The following is a 16,303-nucleotide window of genomic DNA, read 5'->3' as shown; positions in this document are numbered from 1 at the left end:
CTGTGCTCTTGCAGCTTACCACACAGTGTGTGCACCCCGGGAACTTGCTTCACCCATGGCTCTCACGCCCCGTGCCAGCCCTCAGCACAGCCCCCACTGTGAGTACTCCGGCCACAGGCACAGCCTGGAGAGCCTCCACAAAAGAGTCACCTCCTGGGGTAAGGGTGGGATCCAGGCCCTGAACCCTGTCTCAGCAGCCTTGTCAGAGCACAAGGGGTAACTAGACCCAGCAACAGATGGGGCAGGGGAAGAGGGTATCACATGGACTCAAATACTAGTCCTGACTCAGAAGGCTTAACCCCACCCCTTTCAGTAGTCTTTGATTCTGGTGGCCTAAGGTCTTGGTCACTCTGTGCAACTCCTGGGGCGCCTCTCTCCGAGTCTTCTGGAGCTGTGCAGTGTCCTACTCATGCAGCTGTACCCAAAGCCCTTTGTCTCCTGATTCCCATTTTGTAGTCTGATGCCTGTGTCTGCTCATCTCAGTGTTACAGGGTTTTGGACAGGGGACAATTTTATGGCCAGGAGCACTGACCTTGGGAGACAAAATCTCCAACATGCCCCAGAATCAGAGCCTCTTTCTGCTGCCTTGGTCTTTAAGACAGGACTCCTGAGTGTCCCAGCATGCTGGGTGGTGGCTGTCCTCATGACTCTGGTTTGTCACACAGCCGTTCTGCTGCAATCTCTCACCCTTTCTGACCCTTTCTCCCAGTATTCCTTGGAGTCACTGTGGGGTCTTCGTACCGTCCCCCAAGGACCCTCCCCTTGCCTCCAGGTCCTTGTTACTACAGCATTGTGCCCAAGAGTCTGGTCCTCCAATCCTCTTGGAGAGGTAACACTGCGTCCTGAGATCCATCCAGACCTTGAGCTCAGGAAGGCAGGGTCATGCTCCAGGCTGAGTAAATATAAGGAGTCTTGGTTTTAAGAATCATTTTTATCCACTTTCAAAAACCCCACGCACCCCTGTAAAACTCATCCACAGCCCCCACAGGATTGGCCCACTCGAGCACATAGATTCCACATGGAGTCAGACTTCCTCAAGTGGGAATGAGGAAACAGAAGACTGCTGGGTACAGTCTTCTCAACTCAGGTTGAGCAATAATCGTTTCCATGTCTCCCCTGCCCCTGTCAGTTTCTCTCTACTGTTCCAGGGGTCAGCTGTCCCAAGTACAAGCCCCTGGCATGCTGCAAGTACTTAAGTCTTTATTTTGTCCAATGAGTGTGGTGGGGTATATTGGCTCTTACTCCTCCATGCTCACTTCCCCTTTTCTCCCTAGATCTTGCCTCATCGCCTGCCGCTTTCAACACATCACCTCCTGGTCGCAAAGGCAGTCCTCCCTCGAGGCTCTGGAGCCCAGCCTATGCCTCTCACTAGCCAGTATTCCGGACTGTTGTTGCTGCACAGCTAAACTGACATCACAATGGAAGGAATGGAATGAAAGTGTGACCATCATGTTCACACTGGGCCCTGGGCCATCCTCACTGCCCTGGCTGTGCTGAGCCACTGCCTGAATCACATAAGCAAGGGTTTTTACTTTGTTTGCTTTTAAATCTCCTTCCCAGTCTTGAGAGCTGGGGCTTCCTGGCTCCCTCCTTCCCATGTGGCTTGCATGGGGTGCTGCTTAGTCCGGCATTTGTCCTGCTCATGGGAGCTTGCTTACTCTGTGCACATGGCTTTGAGTAACTGGAAGCTGTTTCTACATTGTCTATAGATGATGTCACTATAGCAATCTCAGGGAAAGGGTATTCTCATTACTCCTTGGGTTTGTATGGTGCTGGGCATGGAACCCACGGTCTCATGCCTGCTAGGCAAGCGCTTATCCGCTGTCGCTCACGCACACACAAGCAGGCAGACATGTTCATACATACATGTGGCAGCCCTTTTGTGTATGTGGGTTGTTTTGTTTGTTTAGGTTTTTTGCTTCATGAAAACCTAGCCTTCTCCTTGTCCTACCGCTGCTAGGAAATATGGGGGAAAGCAGGTGTGGGTGCCCTCTAGGGTGTTCCCTGGACTGTGCCCAGAGCCATGTTCTATCTGAGCTTTTTTAACTGTGAGAATTGCTGAGCTTCAGCAGAGTGGCCCTCACTTCAGATCTGAGGGCTTCGGTCTCGATTCACGGCAAGAGAGCTCTGGTCCCTGGCATGTTGGAGTACTCTGGTTCTCCCTGGGGGACTTGGGAATAGCCAGTGCATCTTTGTCCGTACCCTATAGCCGCTGGCGGGGTCTTCTGCTCTGTGGGCTTGTTCTGAGAAGCTGCTGTAAATTGTGCAGCACAGACCCAGTGTGACCTGTTCTCCTGTCATGGAAGACACCCAATACAGTACCTCAGCAGATCTGAGCCATCACCCACTCGCCCTCCACCCCTTCTTTTCCGGGGACAGAAGAGGATACCATGGAAAAACAATTCCTGCTCACGTCTAAACTCAGGGACATGGCCACTCTGCTCAGGTCCAGCTGCTGTGGCACTGTCAGAAAGCCGGAGACTTGGCCTCCACATGGGTGGATATGGGCACCACATCACCACGAGTTCAGTTGGCCTTTGAAGGCCATGTGCGATCCCTTGCTTCCTTTTCTGGAGCTGGGGACAGAGGATTTGTGCCCAACCTGCCACTCAGTCTCCCACTGGAGCTATCATGGAGCCTTCTCTGCATTTGTTTAATAAAGTTCTGTGTAGTTTCTTAAGGGTGTGGTAGTTCCTGGGGTGCTGACTCTGCCTGAGTGTCTACTATGACTGGTGACCCATTTCTAATAGTGCTCTTCCTTCCTTTCTGGCTATGGGCCCTCCCTTCCTACCCCAGAGACAGAGGCAGCAGCAGGACCTTATCTGTAGGAGAGCATAGCCCCCTTCCATCCCCATCCTGCTGTCCTCTTAGGAATCAGCCACTCTACCATCTCCTTCCTTCCTTCATCGTCATCGGAAATTTCTGACTTTGAGCCTTAAAATGGCCTTTCCCCATCCTGCCCACCCAGGGCTGTTTTCCCAAGACTTTTACCACCACTGCCTCCCTCTCCAAAGGACCAGCTCTCTGCCGCCCTGACTGCTCTTCTCCCCAGTCCTAGCCAGGTACTAACCCTGCCACATTCTTCTATGGGAGTGAGTAATGGCCGTTCTCATAGCTCCCCAGGACACTACGTGAGATTTAGAATGTGGTCAGCAGTATCAAATGCTAAGTAGATACTGTACTTACTGTACATGTGCCTGCCTGGTGCAACACACATGATGTTGGTGTCGCACTTAGGTAAGACCTCTCTGAAACACAAGATGACGCCCAGATCCAAGCAGCACATCATATCCAGACATGGCAGTGTCCAGAAGAATAGAAAGAAACTCCTGTCTCCTAAGGATCGAAAACAGTCTTTTCAGGGTCCAGCAGGCACTTTGACCATCTCCATGGCTAAGGTCTGAGCCACTCCTGGCCTATGGCTGAGAACAGTGGAATGATCATATCTTGAGGGCCTCTAGCTATCAGGAAGCTGACCACTGACTCTTCCCAGACAGAATGGAAAGATTGCAGTGTCTTCCAGTCACCTTTGTTCCTGAGGGTACTGAGTTTCTTCTCTCTACCGACAGAAGTGCTGGGCACCTGATAAGAGCTGGCCATTAAGTTAAGCTCCTTCTCCCCAGGGGCCAGTAGCTTTTCAAAGCACATTGGGGGAACACAACCAGATCTTTGTGATAGTAAACCTGACTTGGCATGCTGACAAACCAGAGGGACACACACAGCTTGACTGGGTTCTCCGCTGAGCAGCTCTCACTGCCTGAAGGTGCCAGAAGATGCTTTTAGCACCAAGAACACAGAATCGCAGAAAGGTATTTTTCTCTAGAATTCTTAAGTTTGAGCATTAACCCTCTCAGTCTTGCTCTTTGTCTGCCTGCTCACCTGTTGGACAGATTTGAGCTCTTAGTTTGCTTCCCATTGCTGTGATAAAGCACCATGATTAAAACTGACTTGAGGAGGAAAAGGTTTATTTTGTTTCTAGGTAAGAGTCCATTATGGAGGCATGTCAGGGCAGGAACTTGAGCCAGGGCCCTGGAGGAGAGACCATGGAAGAATGATGCTTACTGGGCTTGTTTTCCAGGGCTTTCTCAGTCTGTTTCTTTATTCAGCCTCACACCACACGCTCACATTGCTCCCTCCGTATCATCGGTCAAAAAAATGGCCCCACAGATTTGCCTACAGGCAGTCTGATGGAGGCGGTTCTCAAGGATTCGTCTTCCCAGATGACTGACTTGTGTGTGTTACATTGATACAAAACCTGAACAGCACACAGGCTGGCTGGAAACCCTTCATCTTGAGTCTGAAATGTGGGCACATGTTAAGTTGTAGGATATATCTGGAACCTGGAGATGGCACAGGAGTGCAGGCCAGTCTCACCACCGTTTCCACTTTGACACCAGAGTGGCCTTTTGCAGGAGGCTTCAACAAGAAGCAGATGGCAGACTGTATTCCTCCTAACATCCTGTTAGCCTCCCTGTGTGGCAGCCTCTCCAAAGAATGTTTGAAGGTCTTCCTACCCAAAGAAATTACATGTTGCTCACATGGCTCTCACTAACATACATGGTAGGTAGGCATAACAAGAGTCTGTTTGAAGGTTCTACCATGGACAGGAAGATAGAATGGACATATGGGTTTCAGGTGTTCCCTCCCTATCACAGATGAACCCAATTGCAGATAGTCCCTGGGAAAACAAGGTGGTTGCTCATAGCCCCTGGCATAGGGTTTGTAGTTAGGCAGCAGATGGCTGTTCAGGAAGACCATGTGCCCAGAAGGGAAGAAATTTTAATTTATGAAACAGTTCACCCTATATTTTCATAAGAAAGTAAGAACATTTCATTATTGTTACATTTATTTATTTGAGGGGGTCAGAGGACAACTTGTATGGCATTGGCTTGGTCCTCCCACTATATGAGTTCTGGGGATCCAACCCAGGTCACCAAGTCTTAGTGGTGAGTGCCTCTAGTCACTGAGACATCTTGTCCTGTAGAAAACAAAGAATTCACAAGAAAATGACTCATAAAAGGATTAAAAATTTTTTCAGTAAAATTCCACATTAAAATTCCCTTTGGCTTTGATTGTTTTTTTTTTTGTTTGTTTGTTTGTTTTTTTGTTTTTTGGGTTTTTTTTTTTTTGGTTTTTCAAGGCTTTGATTATTTTACTGAGACATGATCTCAGTGTGTAGCCTTGGTTAGCCTGGAACTCATTCTGCAGAGGCTGGCCTCGAACTAACAGAGACACAGAGATCTGAATGCTGGCTGGCATTAAAGGTACGCACCACCACTAAGCAAAATTCTTTTTTTTTTTTTTTTTTTTTTTGGTTTTTTGAAACAGGGTTTCTCTGTAACTTTGGAACCTGTCTTGGAGCCTTGCTCTGTAGACCAGGCTGGCCTTGAACTCACAGAGAGCCGCCTGTCTCTGCCTCCCAAGTGCTGTTTTGAAGGTGTGCACCACCACTGCCCCCAAATTCTTTTTCATTAAAAAACAAAACCAAACCCCACCTTGATAGTAGAGCGCAAAGAACAACGATGACCTGATGCCTGTTGTGCACTGCAGGCAATTAACTGGTAGCACAGCCTTGCATTTCTGAGCTTTGTTAGGTTTAGTTTTGTGTTGGTACTTTTTTGTTTTTTTCCCCCTAAAAGCAGACAGGAAACTATGACTTAAGTCTCATTTAGCATCTGCCTTCTGTCTCATTTTCTCATTAACTAATAAATTTGTTCCAAAGTTTCCAAAACAACGTTTATTCTTTTTTTAAAGATTTATTTTATTGTTTCTAATTTTTTATGTGTATGTGTGTTTTGTCTGCTCGTGTATGCCTGTGCACCACATATGTGCCTAGTACCTGGCAGAGGCCAGAAGAGGGCATTGGATTCCCTGGAACTGGAGTTGGCATGGTTTGTGACCTGCTATGTGGGAGCTGGGAATTGAACTCAGTTCCTCTGGAAAAGCAGCCAGAGCTTTTAATGACTAAGCCAATTCTCCAGCTTCTATTTTTATTATTTTTAATTGTATGTGGGGGGGATGTGACTGTAGGTGCCTGTGGAGGTCAGAGGTCAGAATCCCTGGAGCTACAAGCAGTTGTGAGCCTCCTGACAGGATGTTTAGAACAGAACCCAAGGTCTCATGAAGAGCAGAGCTCACTCTTTAACTGCTGAGACATTCTCCAGTCCACCCCATCTTTTTTTGATTGATACCGGTTTGTGGTCCATCCTAGACCCCGAGCAAGAAAAGGGAAGAAAAGTTCACACTGAACACCCGATGCTAGGAGTCATCAACAGGGAGCACAGTGAGCCCACGGTGCTGGCAGACTGGTACTTTGCATGTTGGTATTTTCATGAAGCAGTTTGTCTCCAAAAAAAAAAAAAATGTACTATTTTATGTATTTATTTAGGTGGTAGGGCTGCCGCAGGCACGAGCTGTAAGGCAGGGGTATAGACATCATGCCTTTCTGCCTGGGGGTTATCCCCAAGGAACTGGTGGGAAGCTGTGTTTTTAACATGAAACCATCGCAGAGTGAGGAAGAAGGGGAGGCAAAGCCCAGCGGTGGCTTGGGGACTGGCTATTTATTAAGTTTATGTTGTATGTAATTAGCAAATAAAAGTGTGGAGGATTTCAGCAGTCGCCTCATCAGGTGACCATGGTCATTTACCGAAATGAGCATTTTAGTGTGCATTGAAAGCAGATTATAAGACTCAGGAAACTGAAGACCATGAGTTCCCCAGTTTCCCAGACAGGAGCTTTGCCGCTGGAGTCCTCAGTGAAGGCCAGGTGGGTCAGAGCCCAGAGCTGTGGGCCAGGCCACAAGGTGCAGTTAGCAGTCCGGTCTCTGCCAGTTACCAGGTGATGTCCTTGTGTACTTTCCTCCCAAACCTTAGTTTCCCTCCAGCATCAGCTTTCTGTGTTGGTCTCGTGGATATTAAATGTCCCACAACAGCCATGTGGTAAAAGCAGTCTCCAGCCTGTGGCACTTAGTGCTGGGGAGGGAGAGAACCTACAAGAGTAGGGTCCAGAGGAAGTAAGTTGGTCTCTGGCAGTGTGCTCTGAATGGGCTGTCGGGACCCTGTACTCTCCCGACACACACACTTGCCTTCCCCTTGTGATGAGGTGAGCTGCTTTGCTCTACCATGTATTATCACAGCCTGCTTCATCCCAGAGCCCCCGCAGTGGGTCAGGTGACATGGACCATTGGCATACACCCACACAACTGTGTCCATCTTGTAAGCTGATGCATTACAGCTGTTCGTGTGCTGACAGAGGAGCCTGTGTTGAATATGGATTTTCCTCCTTTCTCCCCTCAGGGGTCCAGGATAACCACCCCTGGTTTCTGAGGCCTCAATATTCTTCTTCAGGACTTGTTACTTGAATGGTTCCCTGAGCCACTTACCAGACACACAGAAGTAAATCAGTAACCAGTGTAGTCCTGACAGGACAATGCCGATGGGCCAGAATGGACACACCCACAGACAAGGGCAGCTCGATAGGGAGCTGGTGCAGTTCTCAGAATACATGGCAGATAAGACCCACTTGATAAAATTGCACATGATATCAGGCTGAGTAGGCTATTTAATGCGATAATTAAAACCTATTTTATCAAGTCATGTCATAAAATAATCTAATCGCAGTTAATCCTCATTGTGTTTCATCTTGTCAATGGCTTAATAGTTTCTATTTCCTATTAATAAAAATATACCACTAAACACAGGAAGAGGAATTACAGATGCCACCGAGAGAAGCTGTGGGGAGTATAGTTTTGCCAGAGTTCTTAGGGAGCAAACAAAGGGTTGCTAAATCACGCCTCTAGGGCACGGTGTTTGAGCAGCAAGCATGTGAGGTGCTCATGACAGACAAGGAAGGTTATTCTGGGGGAGGTGTGAATGGAACTCCCCCAGTGGACAGCATGGTTGGTCAGTGTGGGAAAAGAGACGGGACTGTACTGGGGGAAATCTGTATTGCTGTCTCCTCTTTGCCCTTTTGTTCTTTTTTAAAGTGTTATTTTGTTATTTGATGGGTATTAAATGTTTGTCTGCATGTGTGTCTGTGCACTTTCATGCCTGCTCCCTTGGAGGCTAGAAGAGGCTTCTGATTCCCTGGAACTGGAATAGAGATGATTGTGAGCAGCCATGGAAGTACTGGGAATTGAACCCTGATCCTTTCCCAAAGCGACAAATGCTCTTAACCACTGAGCCATCTGCAGCCCTTGCCCCTGTATTCCTTAACCAGGTTCCCCTGTGCCCTGTGGGCAAAAGGAAGAGGCCAGGCTTCGGGTGTGGTATTCCCTGCTCTGCCAGACCCTCCACCTTGGCCTTGAACCTCTGTGCTGAAACTCTAACAGGGGACCTAGTGGCCTCTGCAGTCACATACCCTCAGGGAATGAACCTGCCACCCTTGGGCAGGGTGCTGTCATGTGGCCTCAGAGAGTCCAGACCTCAGAGCCCTGGTAAAACTGGTGTCTGACCCCCTCTCCAAACTCCAAACTGCCTGCCTTAGTCAGAAGGATTGCTGGTGAGGTCTGAGTGACAAAACCAACCGTTGTCCCTTCCAAGCCTGACTCAGAGAGAGATGAAGGAGACAGCACCAGGGATTCTGGTTGCTGGGAAAGAAGGGGCTCCCACCAGGGAATTATTGTCTGCACCTCAGCCTGGCTATCCCAACCCTTTCTTCCATTGTTCTCATCTTGACACACCCTCACTCCAACCCCACCTCCCACACCACGTTCTGTACGTGTCCTCCCTTCTCCACTGGCCCAGTTACTCCATCAAGAGAGGCAGCAGAGACTTCCACTGTCTCCTCCCTCCCTTCTCCACGCAGGGCCTGTACCCTCCCTGTTCCAGCTGGGGTCTTCTGATCATGGGCTCACATGGCTCACATGGCTCAGTGGTCAGAGCTACCTGGAATAGAAAGCAGATAAGCAAGGAGAAAACCGAGTGCCCACCACCTCTGACACAGGCTACTCCATTGCTTGGCATGGTTGAGTTTTTAATTGATATATTACTTATACAGTTTCATGGGGTGTGATATTTCATGACATGTATACATTGAATAGTGGGCAGATCATGGCGATTACAACACCTGTCACTTTCAGCATCGATCACTTCTGTGAGAAGACAGCATATAAGATCCCTCTTCTGAGCTGGGCGGTGGTGGCGCACGCCTTTAATCCCAGCACTCGGGAGGCAGTGGCAGGTGGATCTCTGTGAGTTCGAGGCCAGCCTGGTCTACAAGAGCTAGTTCCAGGATGGGAACCAAAAAAAGCTACGGAGAAACCCTGTCTCTGTTTAAAAAAAAAAAAAAATCCCTCTTCTGGCTACTTTGGCTATAGTATGTTACTGTCAGCTGTGGTCTGTCCAAGCAGAAAACACCATAGAGTATTCTTCCTGACACACTGTAACCTGGTCCTATTTGTTTGGTTTAGATTTACTGATACAGGGTTACTTGCTATAGTCTGGCTACCCCAGATCACTGTGTAGCTCAAGCTGACCTTGAATTTCACACGCTAGAATTATAGATGTGAACCACCATACCTGGGTTGTAACTTAGTCCTATTCAATATTTCCCTTACCCCCTCTGGTGACCCCTCTACTCTCAATATCTTGGTCATCAGCTTTCCTAGATTCCATACGTGAGGTGGCTCACCCGGTACCTGGCCTGTGCTTGGCTCATTTCACTTAACACAATGATCCCTAGCTTCTTCCATGTTGTCACAGATGTCAGAATTCCTCTCTTCTTCTTTTCTTTTCTTTTTTTAATGGCTGAATTATATTCCACTGAACAAATAGGCTGCATTTTCTTTTTCTGTGCATTTGCTGGTTGTTGTGTAAGTTACCTCCACATCCTGACTGTTGTGACCAGGGCTGCCATGCTCCTGGCATGCAGGTGGCTCTTCCAAATGCTGGCTTCATGTCCTTGGATAAATACCCGGGAGTAGGATTGCTGGGTCATGTGGTTCTTCTATTTTTAATTTTTGAGGAACTTCCACACTGTTTTCCATAATGGCTGTACTAATTTACATTTGTTCTTCCAGGGGTTTTTCCTGTGTGAAGATTTTATATATATATATATATATATATATATATATATATATATATATATATCTCCACAGAGAGAAATACACTTCACACAAAAATGTCAGCAGGCTGTGGAAATAGTGTAGCCTGTGTTCTTCATGCTAATAGCCCATGGACATTTGCTGTGCCAATAAGTGTGTGTCCTTATCCCTCAGCCATTCTTTATGTTTATTTAATACCTACTACGTGCGTTTCTGTTTGGCTCTAGATTTGCACTAGAGTGCAAATGATCTATTCCTGTCTTAAGAATGCCAACAGTCTAAGTGGAGAGAAAGATAAATCAAGGCTCACAGCATTCCCAAGACCCTGCAAATAGGATGTGCTCCCAGATCATGTGATTAGGGACTTGCCTGTTTAGGGAGAGCTCTCCAGAGAAGCAATGCCAGTCTGGGATTTGATTGACAGGCTGGTGTTAAGCAAAAACAGAGAGGAGGGGAGGGAGCTATAGACAGTAGGAAGAGCTTGGGCAGGGCTTCCTGGCTGGAGGGAGTTTAGCCACTATGCTTGACCACAGAGTGAGGGAAAACACAGGAGGTGAAGCTGAGGTGTCAGTAGAGGCCCACTGCAGGGCACAGGTGCAGCTCAAGCAATTCCCACACAGGCAGTTGCCACTTCTCCGCTCGTTTCTCACCGACAACCTTTCAGACAGGGCGCAGGGGTCTCCTCTATGTGGTTCCTACCTCAAGGCCTTGCAAGGCCCTCCTTCCTGAGTCAGCCACACGACTCTGCTCCTATCTACAGCACAGTAAAGATTCTGGTTAGCCAGGCCTCGCCTGGAGGGAACCAAGGCTCCTTGGAAGACTGAGACGGTGGAAAGCAAAGAACTTCCCTGTGTATGGGGGCAGAGAGTAGGTGAAGAAGGTGCTCCCCAGGCAGGACCTAGGAAGCCTCAGGGAAAATACAGACCAGACTCAGCTCGGGCTTGAGAAAACTCAGGCCTGTCTAAGGATAGGAGGGGCTGTCTCAGGAGCTCTCCAGAAGAGAGGACAAAGCCAGTTCCTAGATTGGGGTGGTGGCAGGATGGGCTGAGGCCAAGAGAGTTCTGGGGCTGAGTGATTCAGTACTTTTAGAAACAGTAAAAAGAGGTAAGGAGAATGCTGGGCCAGGCTGCTCCTTCCTGCCTGTAGGTTCAGATCCTAGCTCCACTTCTCACAAGCTATGTGACTGTGAGCAAGTTAGTTGTCTGACCCCTTATACCTGTTTCCTCATCTAAGAAATAGCGCCTCTATCACGTGCATGGATTTGAGCAATACATGAGTCAATTCATAGGAGAGTGTCAGATATGTAGAGAATATTCTATAAAGAATAATGGCTGCAGTTTTGGATCTTAAGTGTTCCCTGGAGGCATATGGGCTAAAAACTTGGTCACCAATCTTAGTACCGTGAAGGTACAAAAACCTTCAGAAGGTAGGGCCTAGTAGGAAGAAATCAGGACATTGGGGTTGCTCTTGGTGGCAAATAATGTCACTCCAGCACCTTTCTTGCTTTGCTTCCCAGTTACCATGGAACAAACAGACCTTCTCTGCCATCACTACCACCATGACGTGACGTGTCACCATAGACCGGAAACAGCAGGTCCGAGCAACCATGGACTGATCCCTCTGAGACCGTCAGCCAAAATAAGTTAGTCACCGCGGGTGCCGTCACCCTAGCACTCATGTCAAGCTCTCTCTGCTGCCCACAGCTTCATGGACATTTGTGTTCTTTGGATTATTTTTCCTCCCAGTTAGCTTATTTTGAACGTGGCCTTTTCATAAGAAAAAGCATCCATGAAACCACACATTTTGTGACTTGTCACATATTTTTTTTTTCTGTTTTGTATTGAAACATACCTGCAATCATTAAATGATAGAAAAGTGACATTCAGGGCCATCCGTGGATTGTCCCTGTTCCAGGGCCATGGATGGAACCCTGTTTCTTCCCCACCGCCTTCATTTTCCTCTGGACTTCCTTCCATTAAATATCTCCCCTACCCTGCTTGCCTGAGCCAGTGCCCCAGTCAGAAAACAGTTGCTCAAGTGGGGGGGGGGGACTGTTTGAAGGGTCAGACAGAGAACGCGGGCCAGCCACTCACCTGTGTCTAAGCCCCATTTTCTGTGAATGCAGAGTGGGAAAAAGGGCACATCTCCTATTAAATATTAATCATCACTCATGCCTGAATATCTGCTCAGTACCTCAACTAATGCTAGGTAGACTCACAGACTCAACTTCTACCCCAGAGCTGACATGTTAGTGAGGGTGAGGTGCAGAAGAGACATAGTAGAAAGACTGTTTGAGAGTGCCACAAGAAACATACAGTCTGTTCAAAGGCCCTGGGGTGGTTAAGTTATGGACCAGGAGGGGGCAGTGTAGCTAGAGGAGGGTAGCCAGGTTGAGGAAATGAAAACAGGGGATCCAGTTACACTGAAATTATAGATGGAAAACCAAACAATTTTTTTTAAAAAAGTACAAATATATTCCATGCTTCTGGGACACTCGTGTGCTTAAAAAGAAATCATTTGTTGTTTATTTGACATTCCCATTTAGTTGGGCACACTGTATTTCATCTGACAACTCTAGGCTGGAAGGGGGAGGGGAGAGACATGGCTGAATCAGCAGCAGGCAGAGCCAGCAGGGCCAGGCAGCTGGGGATGCAGCTAGATGTCCTTCTAAAGGTCTCGCTGACCAGGAGCAGAGCCTGCAGCCTCCAGCAGGGCCAGGAGCTCCAGGAGGGGCTCAGTGGGGGACCCCACAGTAAGTAGTTTCTGTCACCCAGGATATAAAACAGCCCCATAAAAGATGAGTCATCCAAGCAACAGGCAGGAAAGCACTGCATCCTTCTCCAGAGGCAGAACAGCCCTTCTAAAAATGAAGGCAGGTAGCAGGAGAGTGGCGTTAAAATGAGAAGAATCGTGTTCTCTTAATTAAAAATGCAGTGAATGCTGGTGAATGGTAATGGACTTCTTCCTGGACTGCAAAGGGGAGCCGGGTCAGCTGCTTGAATATTCATGGGGAGCTGGGGAAGGTCCCCTGGGGACTCTTTTCCCCCCTGCTTCCAGGAGAGTGGTGCTGATGCCCTAGCTGCTGTTGGCAAACCTCAGGTCCAGGGAGGAGCTAACCTCCCTGGGCCTCAGTTTCCCCCATGAGAACAAAAAGGAGCCCTGTCTTGGGGAAGATGGAAGAGAGATCAAGTCCAGAGCAGGGCCTGGAAAGATAAGGACTAAGGCTGGGTGGCCATACTGTCCCTCCCAGAATCTGCAGCCTCTCCACAGGCAGATAGACTCATGAGTACCTGTCCAGTGAATGGACACATGAGAGATTTCTGCAAACCTCTTGCTTTTTGAATGGCACAGCTATTTTAAGACCTGTGCCTAGGCCCTGCTTGGCATTTCCATACCTCACCATATCAAACATATTAAAAAGGCACCTACTTGCCTCATTAAATAAAATTTATGTAGAGCCACAGAAGCGTTGAGTTGAAATGCAATTGACTAGTTGACTAATGTTACGTCCTGTGGATATTTAATTAAACATTTATTCATTTTGACGTGTCAGAGTGGTAGTTTTCTCCCCCCATCCCCTGTACCCCAATTCAGATGCATCTGTGGACTCCTGGTGGAGAGACAAGGCCCCAAGACCCAAGGGGAGGGGGGCACTGTCTGTGGCCTTGTCCCCAGCTGTGCCTTAGATGTGAGCAGCAGGCCTATATAGCCCTGGACTTGTGACTGGCACCTCCCTGCAGGGTGGGCTCCTGGTAGCAGGGTTTTGCTAGTGACTGCCTGAGAAGTGGGGGCTGTCTCAGTCCAGGGTGGTGGCTGAAAGGGTGTACTTTCCCTAGAGCCCAAGTTGACCCATGAGGCATAGCTTTTGGGAGGTGAGCAGGCTATGAGACTACTCCTTAGAATTCTCCCTTATCAGGTAGTAAAACCAGGGTGGTCCGGCCCTCCCTCCAAGTAAGGACATATAATTCATCCCTCCCACCTTCTAACATGGAATATGTAGCCCTGTTGTCTGAACATACAGAGGAAGCTCTTCCCAAACACAGGCCAAACCAGTACTTGGATTTTTGACTTCTCATCCTTCAGAGCTGTGAATGGTACATCTGTTTTTTAAGACCCTGTAGTCTAAGGTATTAGCATAAGCAGGTGCCTTGCAGAAGTAAGCAGCCTGGACTGAGCCTGAGTGGTGGTTGCAAGTCTGCCCACCTAGTTTGATGGAGCCAGGATACAAAGGAGTCAGTGAGAGCCCCGCCGTCCTGCCACCTGCCTGAATGGCCAGACCCATAGGTCAGGAGAGATCTATGATGACCCTAAAAGGCACACAGCAAGACATTGCAATGGAAGGCTGTATGTTATCCCCTTTAACTTCATGGCTTCCATTGCCCTGGCAGTAGATATATTCATGTCCAATTTATAGGTGTGCCAGCACAGAGCTGATATAGGACATGCTGAAGTCCACGAAATTATTTGAAAACATGTGGACAGAAATACCTTAAATAGCATGGAGGGACAGGGAGAGGCAAGTCACTCTTATTTGGGGTCTCTGGAGAGACTGTGATTATGTGCAAAAGGTCTCAGCAGGTCCCCAGCCTATAATATCTCTCCAGCATCAGAACACCTCATTAGTTTTGTTTATTTGAGACAGGGTCTTTATATGTAGCCCTGGCTGGTCTGGAACTTGCTATGTAGATCAGGCCGGCCTTGAACTTTGGTTGGTGATCATCTTACCTCTAGCTTCTGAGTATTGGGATTACAGATGTGTGCCACCATATCCAGTTTTACGTGGTATTGGGGAATTGAACTCAGGGCTTTGTGCATGCTATGTGCATCCTACCAACTTCAGATACATTGCCAGCCCTTGAATATCTATTTTCTTTTTAAACTGAATATTTCTAAGTTTTATTGAAACATTTAGAATTCATTTTTAATTTTTTATTGTTTTTATTGACCTATATATTTTTCTCCATTCCCTTCCCTTCTTCCACTCTCCCCATCTACCCCCTCCCATGATCCCCATGCTCTCAATTTTCTCAGGAGATCTTGTCTTTTTCTACTTCCCATGTAGATTAGATCCATGTAAGTCTCTCTTAGGGTCCTCTTCGTTATCTAGGTTCTCTGGGGTTGTGAATTGGAAGCTGGTTTATCTTTGCTTTATGTCTAAAAGACACATGAATATATATTATATTTGTCTTTCTGGATCTGGGTTACCTCACTCAATATGATGTTTTCTAGATCTATCCATTTGCTAGCAAATTTCAAGATGTCATTTTTTCTACTGTGTAATGCTCTATTGTGTAAATGTGCCACATTTTTCTTATCCATTCTTTGGTAGAGGGGATTTAAGTTGTTTCTAGGTTCTGGCGATTATAAATAATGCTGCTATGAATATAGCTGACAAGCACATATCCTTATGGTATGATTGCACATCCTTTGGTTATATATCCAACAGTGGAATTGCTGGTCTTGAATAGGTTGTTTCCTAATTTTCTGAGAAATCGCCACACTGACATCCAAAGGGGCTGTGCCAGTTTGCACTCCCACCAGCAACGTAAGAGTGTTCCCTTTACCCCCCATCCTCTCCAGCATAAGTTGTCATCGGTGTTTTTGGTCTTGGTCATTCTTACAGTTGTAAGATGGAATCTCAGTTGTTTTGAGTTGCATTTCTCTGATGGCTAAGAATGCTGAGCATTTCCTTAAGTGTCTTTCAGCCACTTTAGATTTGTCTGTTTAGGTCTGTACCCCATTTTTGTTGGATTATTTGTTCTTTTGATGACCAATTTCTTGAGTTCTTTGTATATTTTGGAGATCAGCCCCCTGTCCGATGTGGGGTTAGTGAAGATCTTTTACTATTCTATAGGCCGCCATTTTGTCTTGTTTACCATGTCTTTTACTTTACAGAAGTTTTTCTTTCAGTTTCAGGTTCCTATTTATTAATTGTTTCTCTCAGTGTCTGTGCTGCTGGGGTTATATTTAGGAAGTGGTTCCCTGTGCCAATGCATTCAAGCATACTTCCCACTTTCTCTTCTACAGGGTTCAGTGTGGTTGGTTTTATGTTGAGGTCTTTGATTCACTTGGACTTGAGTTTTGTGCATGACCATAGATATAGATCAGTTTTCATTCTTCTACATGTTGATATCCAGTTTTGCCAGCATCATTTGTTGAACATTCTTTCTTTTTTCCATTTTATGTTTTGTGCTTCTTTGTCAAAAATCAGGTGTTTGTAGGTGTGTGGATTGATATCTGGGTCTTTGATTCGGTTCCATT

General features: G+C 47.2%; 1 protein-coding gene across 2 annotated transcripts in view; it reads left to right on the top strand.

The window, feature by feature from the left end:
* Positions 1 to 3,305, top strand: part of Nup210 (nucleoporin 210) — a 95,026-nt gene extending 91,721 nt beyond the window's left edge. Inside the window, exons 39-40 of one of the 2 annotated variants that reach the window (XM_041642791.1) lie at positions 15 to 98; positions 1,275 to 3,305. In XM_041642791.1, coding sequence (XP_041498725.1) covers positions 15 to 98; positions 1,275 to 1,372 — 182 coding nt within the window. In that variant the 3' untranslated portion in view covers positions 1,373 to 3,305. The remainder of the gene's footprint in view (positions 1 to 14; positions 99 to 1,274) is intronic. The other variant, XM_041642794.1, reaches the window with a different exon arrangement.
* Positions 3,306 to 16,303: the final 12,998 nt, after the last annotated feature.

Source organism: Microtus oregoni, unplaced genomic scaffold, assembly GCF_018167655.1.
Source record: "Microtus oregoni isolate MIOR12 unplaced genomic scaffold, Mior012 000002F_ref0000024, whole genome shotgun sequence".
Classification (NCBI taxonomy): domain Eukaryota; kingdom Metazoa; phylum Chordata; class Mammalia; order Rodentia; family Cricetidae; genus Microtus; species Microtus oregoni.
Note: the sequence above shows the minus strand (reverse complement) of the source record. Positions and strands in the feature narration are given on the sequence as shown.